This window comes from Amblyraja radiata, chromosome 16 (genome assembly GCF_010909765.2).
Source record: "Amblyraja radiata isolate CabotCenter1 chromosome 16, sAmbRad1.1.pri, whole genome shotgun sequence".
Classification (NCBI taxonomy): Eukaryota; Metazoa; Chordata; class Chondrichthyes; order Rajiformes; family Rajidae; genus Amblyraja; species Amblyraja radiata.
Window position 1 is genome coordinate 10,330,391 of NC_045971.1, and position 15,320 is coordinate 10,345,710.

The window sequence follows — 15,320 nt, forward strand, 5'->3', positions numbered from 1 at the left end:
TTGAACAACTGGATGGTAAACAGTGGTCATCTGCAGGAGACATTGATGGAGGTTTAATGGTCATCAAGGAATCAACGGGCCAAAGGACCTACTTCCGCGCAGTAGAGCTTCATACTTCACACCTGGAGTATTGCGTACAGTTTTGGTCTCCTAATCTGAGGAAAGACATTCTTGCCATAGAGGGAGTACAGAGAAGGTTCACCAGACTGATTCCTGGGATGTCAGGACTTTCATATGAAGAAAGACTGGATAGACTCGGTTTGTACTCGCTAGAATTTAGAAGATTGAGGGGGGGATCTTATAGAAACGTACAAAATTCTTAAGGGGTCGGACAGGCTAGAAGCAGGAAGATTGTTCCCGATGTTGGGGAAGTCCAGAACAAGGGGTCACAGTTTAAGGATAAAGGGGAAATCTTTTAGGACCGAGATGAGGAAAACATTTTTCACACAGAGAGTGGTGAATCTGTGGAATTCTCTCCCGCAGAAGGTAGTTGAGGCCAGTTCATTGGCTATATTTAAGAGGGAGTTAGATGTGGCCCTTGTGGCTAAAGGGATCAGGGGGTATGGAGAGAAGGCAGGTACAGGATACTGAGTTGGATGATCAGCCATGATCATATTGAATGGCGGTGCAGGCTCGAAGGGCCGAATGGCCTACTCCTGCACCTATTTTCTATGTTTCTATGTTTCTATACTCTTTGACTCTTTGAGAGAGTTACGATACGATACGATAGAACTTTATTTATCCCGGGAGGGAAATTAATTTGCCATTAGTCATCATAAAAAACACTAAGTACATGAAACATGAAATTAAAGTGACGAGTGGAAAGGCTTTGGGTATGTGAAAAGATTGAGGAGGTGGGGGGGGGGGGGGGAGTCAGTCTCAGTCTACCCCACGACAGAAGTGTGTGGGGGGGAGGGGAAGTGTTTCCTCCCACACTCCAAACCTTTCTACAAATAGAAATTGTCATTAGTGTGCGTTGGGTAGTGCTAATGTACGGGGATCGCCGGTCTTGTTCCTCCTTCTTGGTTTCTTGGTCCTCCAAAATATTCCAAATGGAATTTAAATTGGAGGTGGTGAAGGGAGGTGGTGAAGGTCGGCGCGGACTCAGTGGGCCGAAGGGCCTGTTACCGGGCTGTATCTCTCAACTAAACTAATCAGAGAGCTGTGGGGGATGGGACAGATGGGACCTTTGTCCAAGGAGACTCGTCTGACTTGATGACCTCCTTCCGTGTCATGCCAATTCTGTGCCATCGTGGCTCGACCAAACATTCTCTGCTCCTCCGACTGACTCCAAAGCCCCTTTGCCGGTTTGTGTTTCAGGGAGCCATTCAGCACTTGTCGATCACCCCGGACCCCAAGGACGCTGAGAACGTGAGGAACGTGGACTGTGATGACAGCGCGGTGGATGATGAGGACAATGAAGACGTGTTCACGGTACGGGGTTGGCCATGGGGTGGCGCTGGAGGTTGCACTCAATCCTTCAGGTGATTGTCGGCGCTGCAGGTCAGGACTGGACTCTTCCACGGCCCGGGAAAGGACACGTTTTAGAGCGACGTCAATTGACATCCAGCCTGGTCCAGGCGTATGACTTAAGAAATGGATGCTAAAATGGAATTAGGGCTGGATAATACTGTAGCACTAAAAGATCACATGAACAGGAGAAATGTCTTGACCTGAACATGTTGCTTTATATGAACAGCAGCTTGGTATTGAATCTAATACTGTGGTGCTATTATATAAAATGTGTTATTATTATTTAGTGTCCCTCAGATCCACATCAGCCGGTCTCCTCTCCATCCACAAGTCCAACCTCCGCAGTTTTGGGGACAGAGCCTTCTCCAGGGCAGCTCCCAGGCTCTGGAACTCCCTCCCCCAACTGATCCGCAATTCCTTGTCCCTCACCATCTTCCAGTCCCGCCTAAAGACCCATCTCGTCACCTCTGCCTATCCTTAGCCCCACGTCCCCCTCCCTTTTCATCTGTGCATTAATTGCCTCATATTGTGTTTTGTATTGAATTCTGTCTTTACTTTGTGTACTAGTCATGTCTCTACTATTTATTTCATTCCCCTTACATGTTTTTCCTCTACCTGCTAAATTTTTGTAAGGTGTCCTTGAGACTCTTGAAAGGCGCCCATAAATAAAATTTATTATTATTATTATTAACCCTTATCTCTAAACTCCCCCCATCCCAGTAAGCTTTCAAATGCCTTCTTAACAATTATGTACCTCTGACTGGAAGGTATTCAGAGATATCCTTCCATCTCCCTTTGTGGAAGAGTAAGTCTCACAAACCTCCGAGAGAAACTATTGGCCTTATTTCTGTCTTATTTGGACCCTTCAGCTTTAAACAGATGACCCTAGATCTAGATTCTACGCAGGAGGAAACATTATCTCCAGATGTACCGGGTGAGGTCCCCTCAGGATCTCGTATGTTTCAATCGAGACCTCCCTTATTCTTGTAAGCTCCGGTGGATACAAGTCCATCCTGTCCAACTTTTCCTCTTAAGACAACCCGCCCATTCCAGGAATCAGTGGAGTAGACCTCAACTCCGCTCTGATCAGGACCACCGTTGGCCTGTTTCTTTGTTCAGAGTTTGACTGATTGGAGCCCTTCTTTCCACAGGCCTCTGGACAATCGGAAATTACAGACCCAGACATCAAATTCACTCCATCACAGTCGGTAAGTGGGGAATGTTTAAACTGGCCAACACCTTGTTAAAGTTTCTTCTATTCATTGGTGGGCTTGTTTTTAATTTGTGGGGGTGGGTGTTGGTTTTAATTTATTCATTATTGTAAAATCTCTATTAAATATCCTGTAACCTTAATGTAAGCAGTGCTGAGATGTTATAACGTGGCCCTAAGTTTAACCTCTTGAGAGATCGTGCAAGCTTCTGGTAAACAGCAGTAAGGTATTGATACCAGATGAGGCGAACGTTACTGTCCAGGGATTGGGGGCTTTGGCAAGGTCTCCCTGGGGCTTGTACCTTCAGCAGTTCAATGAGGGCTTGGTATAAGATGAGAAAATAATGGGGCTGTCCCACTGTATGAGCTAATTCAAGAGTTCTCCCGAGTTTCCCCTGATTCGAACTCGGAGAATTACGGTAATAGCCGCTCGTAGGTACTCGGGGCTCTCGTGGACATTTTTCAACACGATGAAAAATCTTCACGAGTCTTCATGAGCTTACTGCGTTTCCCGAGTACCTGCCGTTAGCGTTACGAGCCGCTAAGAGACGTCCCGAGTTCCGACGTGCCCGCTACGTACATTCTACGTGCTTACCACGAGTTTGATACCACGAGCTCTTGAATTACCTCGTACAGTGGCACAGCCCCTTAAAGAGACGAGTTAAGTTGATCTCCGCACTGGTATTGGCGCTCCATTTGGGGGCGGGAGAGGGAAGGGTGTGTGCAGCAGGGCTTGAGTTATATGGCGAGGTTGGAGAGGCTGGGACCTTCTTCCCGAGAGCTTAGGTGAATGAGGGATGGCCTCAGGTAGGTATACAAAATCAGGAGCGCATAGAGTGCTCATGAGTGGTCTTCACACCGTCGAGGAATCCAGAACTAGAGAGCATGGGTTTAAAATGAGAGGGGAAAATTTAAAGAGACCAAAGGGGCATATTTTTCACACAGAGGTGATTCATATATACAAGAACAAGCTGCCAGAGGAAGTTGTAGAGCTGGGTATATTTAAAGGACATTTAAACAGGTACATGGATAGGCTTGCATAGGTTGGCCAGAATAGGCCTGGAATTAAGTGCATGGATAGACCAGAAATTGTCAAAGATAGAAAGGGATGAAGGGTTTTACTGTGGGGAGTGGTGTATGGCTGGGCGTTGTAGAACACCTATACATCAGTGACTCCAGTTCTGAAACTCAGTGTAAAGTATCCTGACCTTGGGTGCTGTGTCTGTGTGGAGTTTCCACGGTCTCCATGTGACTGTTTGGGTTTCCTCCGGGTGCTCCGGTTTCCTCCCACATTCCTCAAGATGTGTGGATTTGTAGGTGAATTGGCCTCTGTAAATTCCCCCTAGTTTGTAGGGAGTGGATGTGAATTTGTGACACATGGAACTCGTGTGAACGGGTGATCGATGGTCGGCATGGACGGTGAGCCGAAGGGTGTGTTTCCATGCTGTATCTTTTAATCAATTAATTAATTCAATCAATCAATCAATCAATCAATCAATCAATATCACACTGGATGTTAGGTCCTTTCTTACTTTCTCAGGCTGTAAAGGATTCTATATAAATACAAAGGTAGAACTGCAGATGCTGGAAAAATCGAAGGTAAACAAAAATGCTGGAGAAACTCAGCAGGTGAGGCAGCATCTGCAGAGCGAAGGAATAGGTGATGTTTCAGGTCGAGACCCCTTTTCCAGCATCTGCAGTTCTTTCTTAAACACTATATAAATATGTATTTTTTTTAATTTTAAATGTCATACCCATGTGAAACTTGGGCTAAAACCTAATGGATTGCATAATACAAGACACACACAAGATATCACAAAGTTGAAAATGGTTTTCTTTTGTAGGCACTAGATACATGATGTAGAATACTACTATGTTCGTTCCATGTAGTCAATTCAAAGGGTGATATGAAGTGAAATACACAAAGGCTTCATCTAAGGCAAATTGGAATGATTTGTGGAAAGAACTCAAGTACTTTTCACATGGTTATTTCAATCGTTCGTCAGTTTCACCGTGTGCCCACAGGACTGAGAGGGAGCCCTTGCACCAAATCGCATGCAATGAATGATTAAATGCAGCTATTTTGTGCACAGTTAGATCTCACTGGAAATGAGGAACTGATGCACCGATTAATCTGTTTGGCAGCAAATTTAATTTCTGGAAAACCAATTAAATAGAAACAGAAAAATCTGCAGTGTTGACCAAATGTCCACAGCAGGTTCCATTGGGGAGCGATTATGTGGACATTGACCTCACTTCTGAAGTCAATGAAAAAAACATCATTTTAACGTTAAAGCCAAGTCCAACGTGCAAACGTAACTACATCATGTCATCGTCATGGAGTCATACAGCATGGAAACAGATTCTTCGGCCCAACTTGCCCACACCAGCCAACAAGTCCCACCTACACCAGTCCCATCTGCCTGCGTTCGGCCCATATCCCTCCAAACCTGTCCTATCCATGTACCTGTCTAAATGCTTTGTGTATTATGAACTTTCATGAATATTTAAACGGAAACTATTCCACTGCCTCAATGCCTTGAGGGTCAAGCAGAAATTGTAGTCAGGATAAAGTTCCTTTATAGGTGAAGCTTTGATCCGAGATCAAAGAGTCCTCGGATTAGGTTGAAATCCCTGCTTGCTCTTACAGTTCTTGCATATTTTCACAGAGCACCTTCCGTTTATCAGAAGTGACACCCGATGAGACATTCATGGTGAGCTCAGGAGACGACATGACCACAAGCCTTCCCATCAAAGGTGAGATCAGAGCTCCATCGCATTTATGGGCAGTCACGATGGCGCAGCGGTAGAGTTGCAGTCTTTCAGCGAATGCGGCGCTGGAGACCCGGGTTCGATCCCGAGTACGGGTGCTGTCTGTACGGAGTTTGTACGTTCTCCCCGTGACCTGCGTGGGTTTTCTCCGAGATCTTCGGTTCCTTCCCACATTCCAAAGACGTACAGGTTTGTAAGTTAATTGGCTTGGTAAATGTAAAAATTGTCCCTAGTGGGTGTAGGATAGTGTTAATGTGCGGGGATCGCTGGTCGGCGCGGACCCAGTGGGCCAAAGGGCCTGTTTTCGTACTGTATCTCTAAACTAAAATCGAAACATTCAAAACCACTGGGTAGTCCTTACTGAAAGGATCTCTGAAGACCACAAACAACAGCATTGCGCGCAGGAGTGAGTGAATGTACAAACGATGACAGAACTGTGTAGGAGGAACTGCAGGTGCTGGTTTAAAGCGCAGATAGACACAAAAGAGCTGGAGTAACTCAGCAGGTCAGACAGCATCTCTGGAGAACAAGGAATCGGTGATGTTTTGTCTTTTTGAAGAAGGTCTCGACCCGAAACGTCACCTATTCATTTTCTTCAGAGATGCTGTCTGACCCGCTGAGTTACTCCAGCACGTTGTAATTGTGTTGTTTAACCCAGTGTAACCACTGTCAAGGTGATGGGGGAGTTTAGTGACAGATGAAACGAAAGCTCTATCAGCATAACTTTATTGTGTGTGTGTGTGTGTGTGTGTGTGTGTGTGTGTGTGTGTGTGTGTGTGTGTGTGTGTGTGCGTGCGTGTATGTGGGTGTGTGTCGCAATTTTTTTTTAAATCACCTCAGGGTTGTTTACACTGACATTTTTTTAATTGAAGTCAGAAGCCAAGTCAGAAACTATTTTAAACTGATGTATATACATCAGTGAATAAAATACCACGTTTAAAAATGTTAACATTTTCCTATTGATAAAACTTTTAAGTATCGCACCTTTTTATCTAAACTGGTTCTTGATTATTGTGGGTATCAGGGGTTATGGGGAGAAGGCAGGAGGATGGGGTTAGGAGGGAGAGATAGATCAGCCATGATTGAATGGCGGAGTGGACTTCATAGGCCGAATGGCCTAATTCTGCTCCTATCACTTATGACCTGATGGTCTTTCTCTAAAGCTGTAACACTATGTTCTTACATAGAAACATAGAAATTAGGTGCAGGAGTAGGCCATTCGGCCCTTCGAGCCTGCACCGCCATCCAATATGATCATGGCTGATCATCCAACTCAGTATCCCGTACCTGCCTTCTCTCCATACCCTCTGATCCCCTTAGCCACAAGGGCCACATCTAACTCCCTCTTAAATATAGCCAATGAACTGGCCTCGACTACCCTCTGTGGCAGGGAGTTCCAGAGATTCACCACTCTCTGTGTGAAAAAAGTTCTTCTCATCTCGGTTTTAAAGGATTTCCCCCTTATCCTTAAGCTGTGACCCCTTGTCCTGGACTTCCCCAACATCGGGAGCAATCTTCCTGCATCTAGCCTGTCCAACCCCTTAAGAATTTTGTAAGTTTCTATAAGATCCCCTCTCAATCTCCTAAATTCTAGAGAGTATAAACCAAGTCTATCCAGTCTTTCTTCATAAGACAGTCCTGACATCCCCTAGATTGGTATTTCTCCCCCCTTCCGTCTATTTGTTTCCTCATTTTGCACAACTTGTTGTGTGGCCATGGAGGCACACGGCACAGAAACAGGCCCTTTGGCCCAACCCGTGCATACCAACCACCATTCCCCATATACGCTAGTCCCACCTGCCTGAGTACATACCCGTTGCACCCGTGTATAGTATGATCTGCCTGGATAGTACGCAAAACGTCTCAGTACACATGATAATATTTAGCCAACACCAATAAGCACCATCATTGCCAATAACCCCACATCCAAGAAAGAATAGCTATAAGAATATCTAGGATATATTTAAAAATATATGGAAAGAAATGAGAGGAAGATGAGCAAGGATTGCAGGCAGAGTGAAATCATTGTTGGAAAATAATTTATTTGATAGATATAGAAGACACCACCGAACGGGAGACTGGAGACAAGGTGCCTGTGACGAAAGGAGACGAGGTGAAAGCAAATGGGGAATTGCTTTGAATGTCCAACAGTGGCAGAGCCTCTCGCTAGCCGCCAGCTTTAACATGTCAGGCAAGATCTGGATCAACCCGATCCCTCCTCCCAGCTTTATACTCTCCCTTCATCCCTGCGTCACTGTGCCATTGCCCCTGCTACAGGGGTCCCATTACGCGCGTTGATTTCCCCATCCCGTCTAACTGGATGAATGAGAAATCACACACATCTCCCCTCCCCAGGGTGGGAATGTGAATCGGACTCTCGAGTCGGAGTTCCCAATTCACATTCAGGTACGTGGAGGAGGGGGCCTGTACACATGCTGCTCTACAATGGCATTGCCTTGGGGGTAATGTTGCAAGTAAGCACCCCCTAGATTGGTATTTCTCCCCCTCTCCCCAGTTGAGGACAATCAATCTACTCCACAACGTTGACCTTTGCGGAGATTTGTAGGAAGGAACTGCAGATGCTGGTTTAAACCGAAAATAAGACACAAAAAGCTGGAGTAACTCAGCGGGACAGGCAGTATCCCTCCCTGGAGAGAAGGAATGGGTGACGTTTCGGGCCGTGACCCTTCTTCAGACTTCAGGCTTCTCTCCAGAGATGCTGCCTGTCCCGCTGAGTTACAATACTCCAGCTTTTTGTGTCTACCTTGCTGAGAATGATCTGCATGACACTTTCACCCATGCTTGGTCAACGACCAAGTCCGGTACAAGATACAGATACAAGACAGCTGGCTGGTTAGCAGGCAACAAAAGCTTTTCACTGTACCTCGATACACGTGACAATAAACTAAACTGAGCTTTCATACAGAATTGAACTTTCAGGAGCAGTGTGGCTAGTGTATTTGCATGGTCCGAGGGACTTGCACTAAACACTGTTTCATACAGATAAGTCTCTCATCGTAATGGAAGTGCCTACCGGTTGCAACTGATGGGTTGATTTGATTCATGTTGCACTACTATTGAGTCTGGATGCTTTTATTTTTTGCAAACAACTAGCAAAAGGATATAATCCAACACGATTCTAAACTGCATTGTCTTCCAGGGTGAAGTTATTCCGTGTACCTGTCCTGTGAGGCCGGGTCCTCCTGGGTCAAAGGTATGGAAAATGTTGCAAGATTTCGGGATGGTGGCGAAACTCTGTTCATCAGAAGTCAGTCCAACGAACCTACACATTACACTCAGCGAAAATCTATAACAGCATGTTGCAAACCCTAGTTCCCTGTAACCCATTCTGCCTCGCATTCACCTACTGCTCACTTACACCGGAGATAATTTCTAACCCAATAACTTACTGCGTGCCTTTATGATGTGGGAGGAAACTGAAAACCCTGGAGCAGCCCAGCCAGACACTGGGAAGTACCTGCAAGTTCCGTTGGAGGTCGAGATTGTTCCTCGCTAGGATTTAGAAGATTGAGGGGGGAACTTATAGAAACTTACAAAATTCTTAAGGGGTTGGACAGGCTAGATGCAGGAAGATTATTCCCGATGTTGGAGTAGTCCAGAACAAGGGGTCACAGTTTAAGGCTAAGTGGGAAGGCTTTTAGGACCGAGATGAGAAAATCATTTTTTACACAGTGGATCTGTGGAATTCTCTGCCACAGAAGGTAGTTGAGGCCAGTTCATTGGCTATATTTAAGAGGGAGTTAGATGTGGCCCTTGTGGCTAAAGGGATCAGGGGGTATGGAGAGAAGGCAGGTACAAGATACTGAGTTGGATGATCAGCCATGATCATATTGAATGGCGGTGCAGGCTCAAAGGGCCGAATGACCTACTCCTGCACCTATTTTCGATGTTTCAATGTTTCTAGGGCGCAAGAGACATGAGGCAGCAGTGATACTGCAGTTTTGCTCTACAGTTGATTTTTGTTTTAATTTATTTAACGGCAGGGCGATACTGGACCTCGGGGTCAACCTGGTCTGTCTGGAGAAGTTGGTCGGGCAGGTCCTCCTGGTCCTGTTGGCCCACCTGGAGAACCCGGTCTACCTGGAGAATCCGGTCTACCTGGACAGCCCGGACTACCCGGGCCACCGGGGTCCAAGAAAACGTCTGGCTGGTTTGGAGCCGCGGTGAGTGTCTGCCGTCACTCCGCTAACGTGGAGAGCCGAGTCATCGCACGAGGTTCAACACATTGTTCAGTTTACAATGCCATTGTTATCACACCGTGTTAGTAAATGTATGTGTGAACGGGGGGGGGGACGTACTCCCACCTGGTGTGGTGCCTGTAAATGGTTGTATGTCGCTGCTTGTACAAGCAAATCCCTTCAATCCAATCGAGGTTGAACAGGCATTGGTAAAATCACATCAACAGTGACAATAGACAATAGACAATAGGTGTAGGAGTAGGCCATTCTGCCCTTCGAGACAGCACCGCCATTCAATCTGATCATGGCTGATCATTCCCAATCAGTCCCCTGTTCCTGCCTTCTCCCCACATCCCCTGACTCTGCTATTTTTGAGAGAGTGTCCATTACAACAATGTATTACCATACCATACAATACAATCGATCTTAAGGATATTCCTACACTTGTAAACACCCCATGGCATGTTATCACATATAGGCTGTAGTGTATTCCACACACCGATGTTCTACATGGTGTGCCTGATCGCACACAGGCATCATCTGTTTATTGTAGTGGGCAGATCAGCTTAGTTTAGTTTATTGTCACTTGCACCGAGGTACAGTGAAATGCTTTAGTTGCGTGCTATCCAGTCAGCAGAAAGGCAAAACAGGATTTCAATCGAGCCGTTTGCATTGTGTAGGTGCATGATAAAGGAACAGCACTTAGTGCAAGGTAAAGCCAGCAAAGTCCGATCAAGGATAGTCCGCGGGTCACCAATGAGGTGGATCGGTAGGCAGCACAGTATAACAATGTAGGAATGATCAAGCACTTGGATGGTTCTTGAGGCAAGTTCATCAAGAGTAACCTTTGCAATTAGTGTCATGGTGCAATAAGCCAAACAGGCCAACTAAATGAAGAGTAAAACAAGCACAGCGTACTCTTCTCTCTCTGTTGGAAACATAGAAAATAGGTGCAGGAGTAGGCCATTCAGCCCCTCGAGCCAGCACCGCCATTCAATATGATCATGGCTGATCATCCAAAATCAGTACCCCGTTCCTGCTTATTCTCCATATCCCTTGATTCCTTTAGCCCTAAGAGCTAAATCTAACTCTCTCTCTTGAAAACATCCAGTGAATTGGCCCCCACTGCCTTCTGTGGCAGAGATGTCCACAGGTTCCCAATTCTCTTGGTGAAAAAGGTCTTCCTCATCCCGGTCCCAGATGGCCGACCGCTTATTCTTCCGCGTATGTTCTCCTAATACTTCAGCGCCTGCCTCCTGAGAGAAACTCTCGTGCAACGTGCAGTCAGCTACAACGATCAGTGTTGAGGTCTCTCTCAATCAAATCAAGATTGTGTCTTTACTCGTAGGAACTGCAGATGCCTGTTAATACACAAAGTGCTGGAGTAACTCAGTGGGTCAGGCAGCATCCTGGAGAACATGGATAGGTGATGTTTCGGGTCGATACTTGATTGGTAAGGGTGTCAAGGCTTATGGGAAGAAGGCAGGAGAATGGGGTTGAGAGGGAAAGATAGATCAACCATGATTGAATGGCGGAGTAGACTCGATGGGCCGAATACTGTACTTCTGCTCCTATGACGTATCAACTTATGAGACCCTCTTCAGAATCTGAAGAAGGGTCTTGACCCCAAACGTCCACCTATCCATGTTCTCCAGAGATGTTGCCTGACCCGCTGAGTTACTCCAGCAATTTGTATCCCTTTGTTGGCTTCACTTAACTGACCTGAGACAAAAATGAAAGGTGATCTCATTGAAACATACAAAATGTTTGCGGAGTTGGTGGGGGTCGGTGTCAGGTGATGCTCTCCTGCCTGAAACATCGGTCACATTCCCAAAGCAAAGGAAGCATCATTCCAGAGGAAGAAGGAAGGAATTCCTTCATCGAGAGGATGGTGAATCTTTGGAAGGCTGTACCCGAAAGGGCAGTGGAAGCTCAGCCAGTATAGTCAAGCCCAGCATTGTTAGGTATTTGAGGTTAGCGCAGGGAAGTGGAATGAGATTTAAAAAGATCAGCCAAGACCACATTGAATGGTAGAGCAGACATGGAAGTCTACATTGATGTTATTATTTGCTTATATAGTAGTCAAGAGTGTTTTATTGTCATATGTCCCAGATAGAACAATGAAATTCTTACTTACTGCAGCACAACAGAACATGTAAACATAATACACAACAGGAGAAAAAAATAAGTTCAATGTGTATATATACACATTCACACATACTCAATAATTAAACAAATATAGTGCAATAATAATAATAATCTGTTATAGTTCAGAGCTTATTTGCTGTCGTTTTAATAGACTGACTGTAGGGAAGAAGCTGTTCCTGAACCTGGTCGTTACAGTTTTCAGGCTCCTGTATCTTCTTCCCGATGGCGACGGTGAAATGAGCTCTATTCCAATGCACCAGACTCTGATCAATGAGGGATGCAGCAGACCCACTGCGATGTAACGCAGCAGGCATAAATGCAGTACTGCAATGCAACATCCTAGTCATTGGTTCCATGCAGCAGACTCAAAGCCTGTACTGTAATGTGCCATTGATGTAAGGAAAAAAGGAATGGAAATGTTATTCAAACTAAAATTAAAGTCATGCTTGAAATAGACAATTGAAACTTTAGGAATCTCTGTCAAACTGTGTTGCTCATAGCTTTGAGCAACATTTCTGCCCCTTTCTTGAGATCCCTCTTGATTAGTACTGGTGTCAGAGGTTGTGGGGAGAAGGCAGGAGAATGGGGTTAGGAGGGAGAGATAAATCAGCCACGGTTGAATGGCAGAGAAGACTTGCTGGGCCGAATGGCCTAATTCTACTCCTATCCCTTATGACCTCATGACCTGCGAGCTGTGCAAGAGATAAACCTTATCTCTGAAAGGTAAATGTTGAGAAATTCCTGGAGTATCTTCAACAAAGAATATGGAAAAAGAAAGAGGAATTATTTTGAAGAGTAAGAGTCAAAATGAAACTTAAATGTGATCTGAGGATAAGATGGCATTTCCACAGTTGAGGTTCAGGGATGAGACCTTGGCGTTGTTGGGTGTGAGGGTTAGGGTTAGGGTTAGGGTTAGGGTTAGGAGAGCAGGGACTAGGATGGTCATTCCGCGCCCGTATGCAGTTAGTTCCATTGATTTTTTATTTTTCAGGATGAAGAAGAGCTCGGAATTCCCGGTCTACCGGGCTTAGATGGAAATCCAGGCCAACAGGTAAGTGACCGAATGTAGAAACAATGAACCGCAGATGCTGGTTTATACCAAAGATAGACACACAAAGTGCTATTGAAAGTAGTGTAACTCAGCGGGTCAGGCAGCATCTCTGGCAAAAACGGATGGGTGACGTTTCAGGTCGGGAACCTTCTTCAGACTCAAGAACTTCAGACTCGGTCTGAAGAAGGTTCCTGACCCGAAACGTCACCCATCCTTTTCCTCCAGAGATGCTGCCTGACCCACTGAGGTACACCAGCACTTTGTGTGTCTCTTCAGTGTACACTGCCCTGTTCTGGTGATCCTGATCAATAATGCAATATTATTTGCAACAACACTTTGTGTCTATCTTCAGTAAGAGACATAGCTCGGTGCCGCTTGATGTGAAACTCTATATTCATATATAAGAAAGATTTATGAATTTATGAAACATGTTTTACATGTGTTGGGTCAGCGGCGGACTGGCCAGGGTGTCAGCTTGCCCGATGGCAAGTGGGCCCCTGATGAAGGTGGCCCCCTTTGTCTCCTGGCAACCAATATTTTACTTGTTAATTTTAATCCTGCAGAACTTTTCTGGATCCAATGTAGGCAGAGACAGAGGGGGAAAATAGTCGACTTGTTTGGAACCACGCAGGATCTCGCAGTTAGAACATGTTTCAAGGGTGAAGTGGCCTTGTCATGATGCTGTGGCACCAAGCACTATACAATCCTCGTGGAGGTTCTCAAATGCCTCACACGCAGTGAATTAAATCTGGAAGTTAGTCACTGTTCTGATGGCTAAAGAAACATTAATTTATGCACAGACCGATCCTGCCAAGATCAATTATATCAATGGTCAAGATAATCTGTGTTGGTTAACTGATTGGAGCGGACACGGTGGGCTGAAGGTAGTTTGGACATTCTCCCTGTGACCGTGTGGGTTTTCTCCGGGTGCTCCAGTTTCCTCCCACATTCCAAGACACACAGGTTTTATGCGAATTGACTTTATTTAAAATAGTTAATGGTCCCAAGTGTGTGTAGGATAGTGCTGGTGTACATCGGCGAGGACTCGGTGGGCCGAAGGGCCTGTTTCCGCGCAGTATCTCTAAACTGAACTAAACTAAACTAAACTAAAGTTTAACTTTTACCTTTGATTCTGTTTTAAAAATAAACAAACTCTGAACAAGATTTGCCCTCTCGTGCTGTGAACTCCGATTCCAGGAAATTCTGATGTGTGTACACCAGCTCAGGAACAAACAGTTGTGTTGTCATTTGGTGCCATCTACTGTACCTGTTGTTACTCAGGGCTGCTCCGTACCACACCACGGTTCCTGGATCCACTTTGACTCGCCACTTTAGTGTGTCCTCTTTTGAAACCCGTGTTCCTGAAATTACACCTCAGACATTAATTTAGAAAACCTAAATATGAAAAAAAACCCACGCAGGTTGGCAATGTTAATTCACCTTAAGCCCCTGTCCCACTTAGGAAACCTCTGGAGACTTTGCGCCCCACCCAAGGTTTCCGTGCAGTTCCCGGAGGTTGCAGGTGGTTGCTGGAGGTTGCCGGTAGTGGAAGCAGGTAGGGAGACTGACAAAAACCTCCGGGAACCGCACGGAAACCTGGGGTGGGGCGCAAAGTCTCCAGAGGTTTCCGTTCAGGTTTCCTAAGTGGGACAGGGGCATTAGTGTGCAGTCGGTTCGTAGAATCTGAAGAAAATCTATGAAAATGTGGGGAGAATAAATAAAATGGGATTCATTTAGTGGAAGGAACTTCAGATGCTGGTTTATACTGAAGATAGACACAAGATGCTGGAGTAACTCAGCGGGTCAGACAGCATTTCTGGAGTAAAGAGTCTTCTCTCCAGAGATGTTGCATGATCCATTGAGTTACTCCAGCATTTTGTGTCTATCTTTGGGATGAATGTAGGATTAGTGTGAACAGTCGGTTAATGGTCAGCATGGCCAGGGGTTTGTTAGTTTATGAGTGTGAGTTTAGTTTATTGTCACGTGTACCGAGGTACAGTGAAAAGCTTTCGTTGCGCGCTAACCAGTCAGCGGAAAGACAATACATGATTACAACCGAGCTATCCACAATGTACAGATACATAATAAAGGGATAATGTGAATAACATTTGTTGCAAGATAAAGTCCAGTAAAGTCCAATCAAAGATGGTCAGAGGGTCTCCAATGAGGTTGATAATCACTCAGAACTGCTCTCTGGTTGTGGTAGGATGGTTCCGTTGCCTGATAACAGCCGGGAAGAAACTGTCCCTGAATCTGGAGGTGTGCGTGTTCACATTTCTATGCCTTTTGCCTGATGGGAGAGGGGAGAAGAGGGAGTGGCCAAGGTGCGACTCAATAGACAATAGACAATAGGTGCAGGAGTAGGCCATTCGGCCCTTCGAGCCAACACCGCCATTCAATGTGATCATGGCTGATCATCCCCAATCAGTACCCCGTTCCTGTCTTCTCCCCATATCTCCTGACTCCG

General features: G+C 45.6%; 1 protein-coding gene across 1 annotated transcript in view; it reads left to right on the top strand.

Moving 5' to 3' along the window:
• Nucleotides 1-15,320, top strand: part of LOC116981724 (collagen alpha-1(XVIII) chain-like) — a 76,489-nt gene that overhangs the window by 29,828 nt on the left and 31,341 nt on the right. The window contains exons 3-9 of the mRNA XM_033034778.1: nt 1,321-1,434; nt 2,625-2,681; nt 5,353-5,440; nt 7,507-7,568; nt 8,616-8,669; nt 9,460-9,639; nt 12,794-12,853. Coding sequence (XP_032890669.1) covers nt 1,321-1,434; nt 2,625-2,681; nt 5,353-5,440; nt 7,507-7,568; nt 8,616-8,669; nt 9,460-9,639; nt 12,794-12,853 — 615 coding nt within the window. The remainder of the gene's footprint in view (nt 1-1,320; nt 1,435-2,624; nt 2,682-5,352; nt 5,441-7,506; nt 7,569-8,615; nt 8,670-9,459; nt 9,640-12,793; nt 12,854-15,320) is intronic.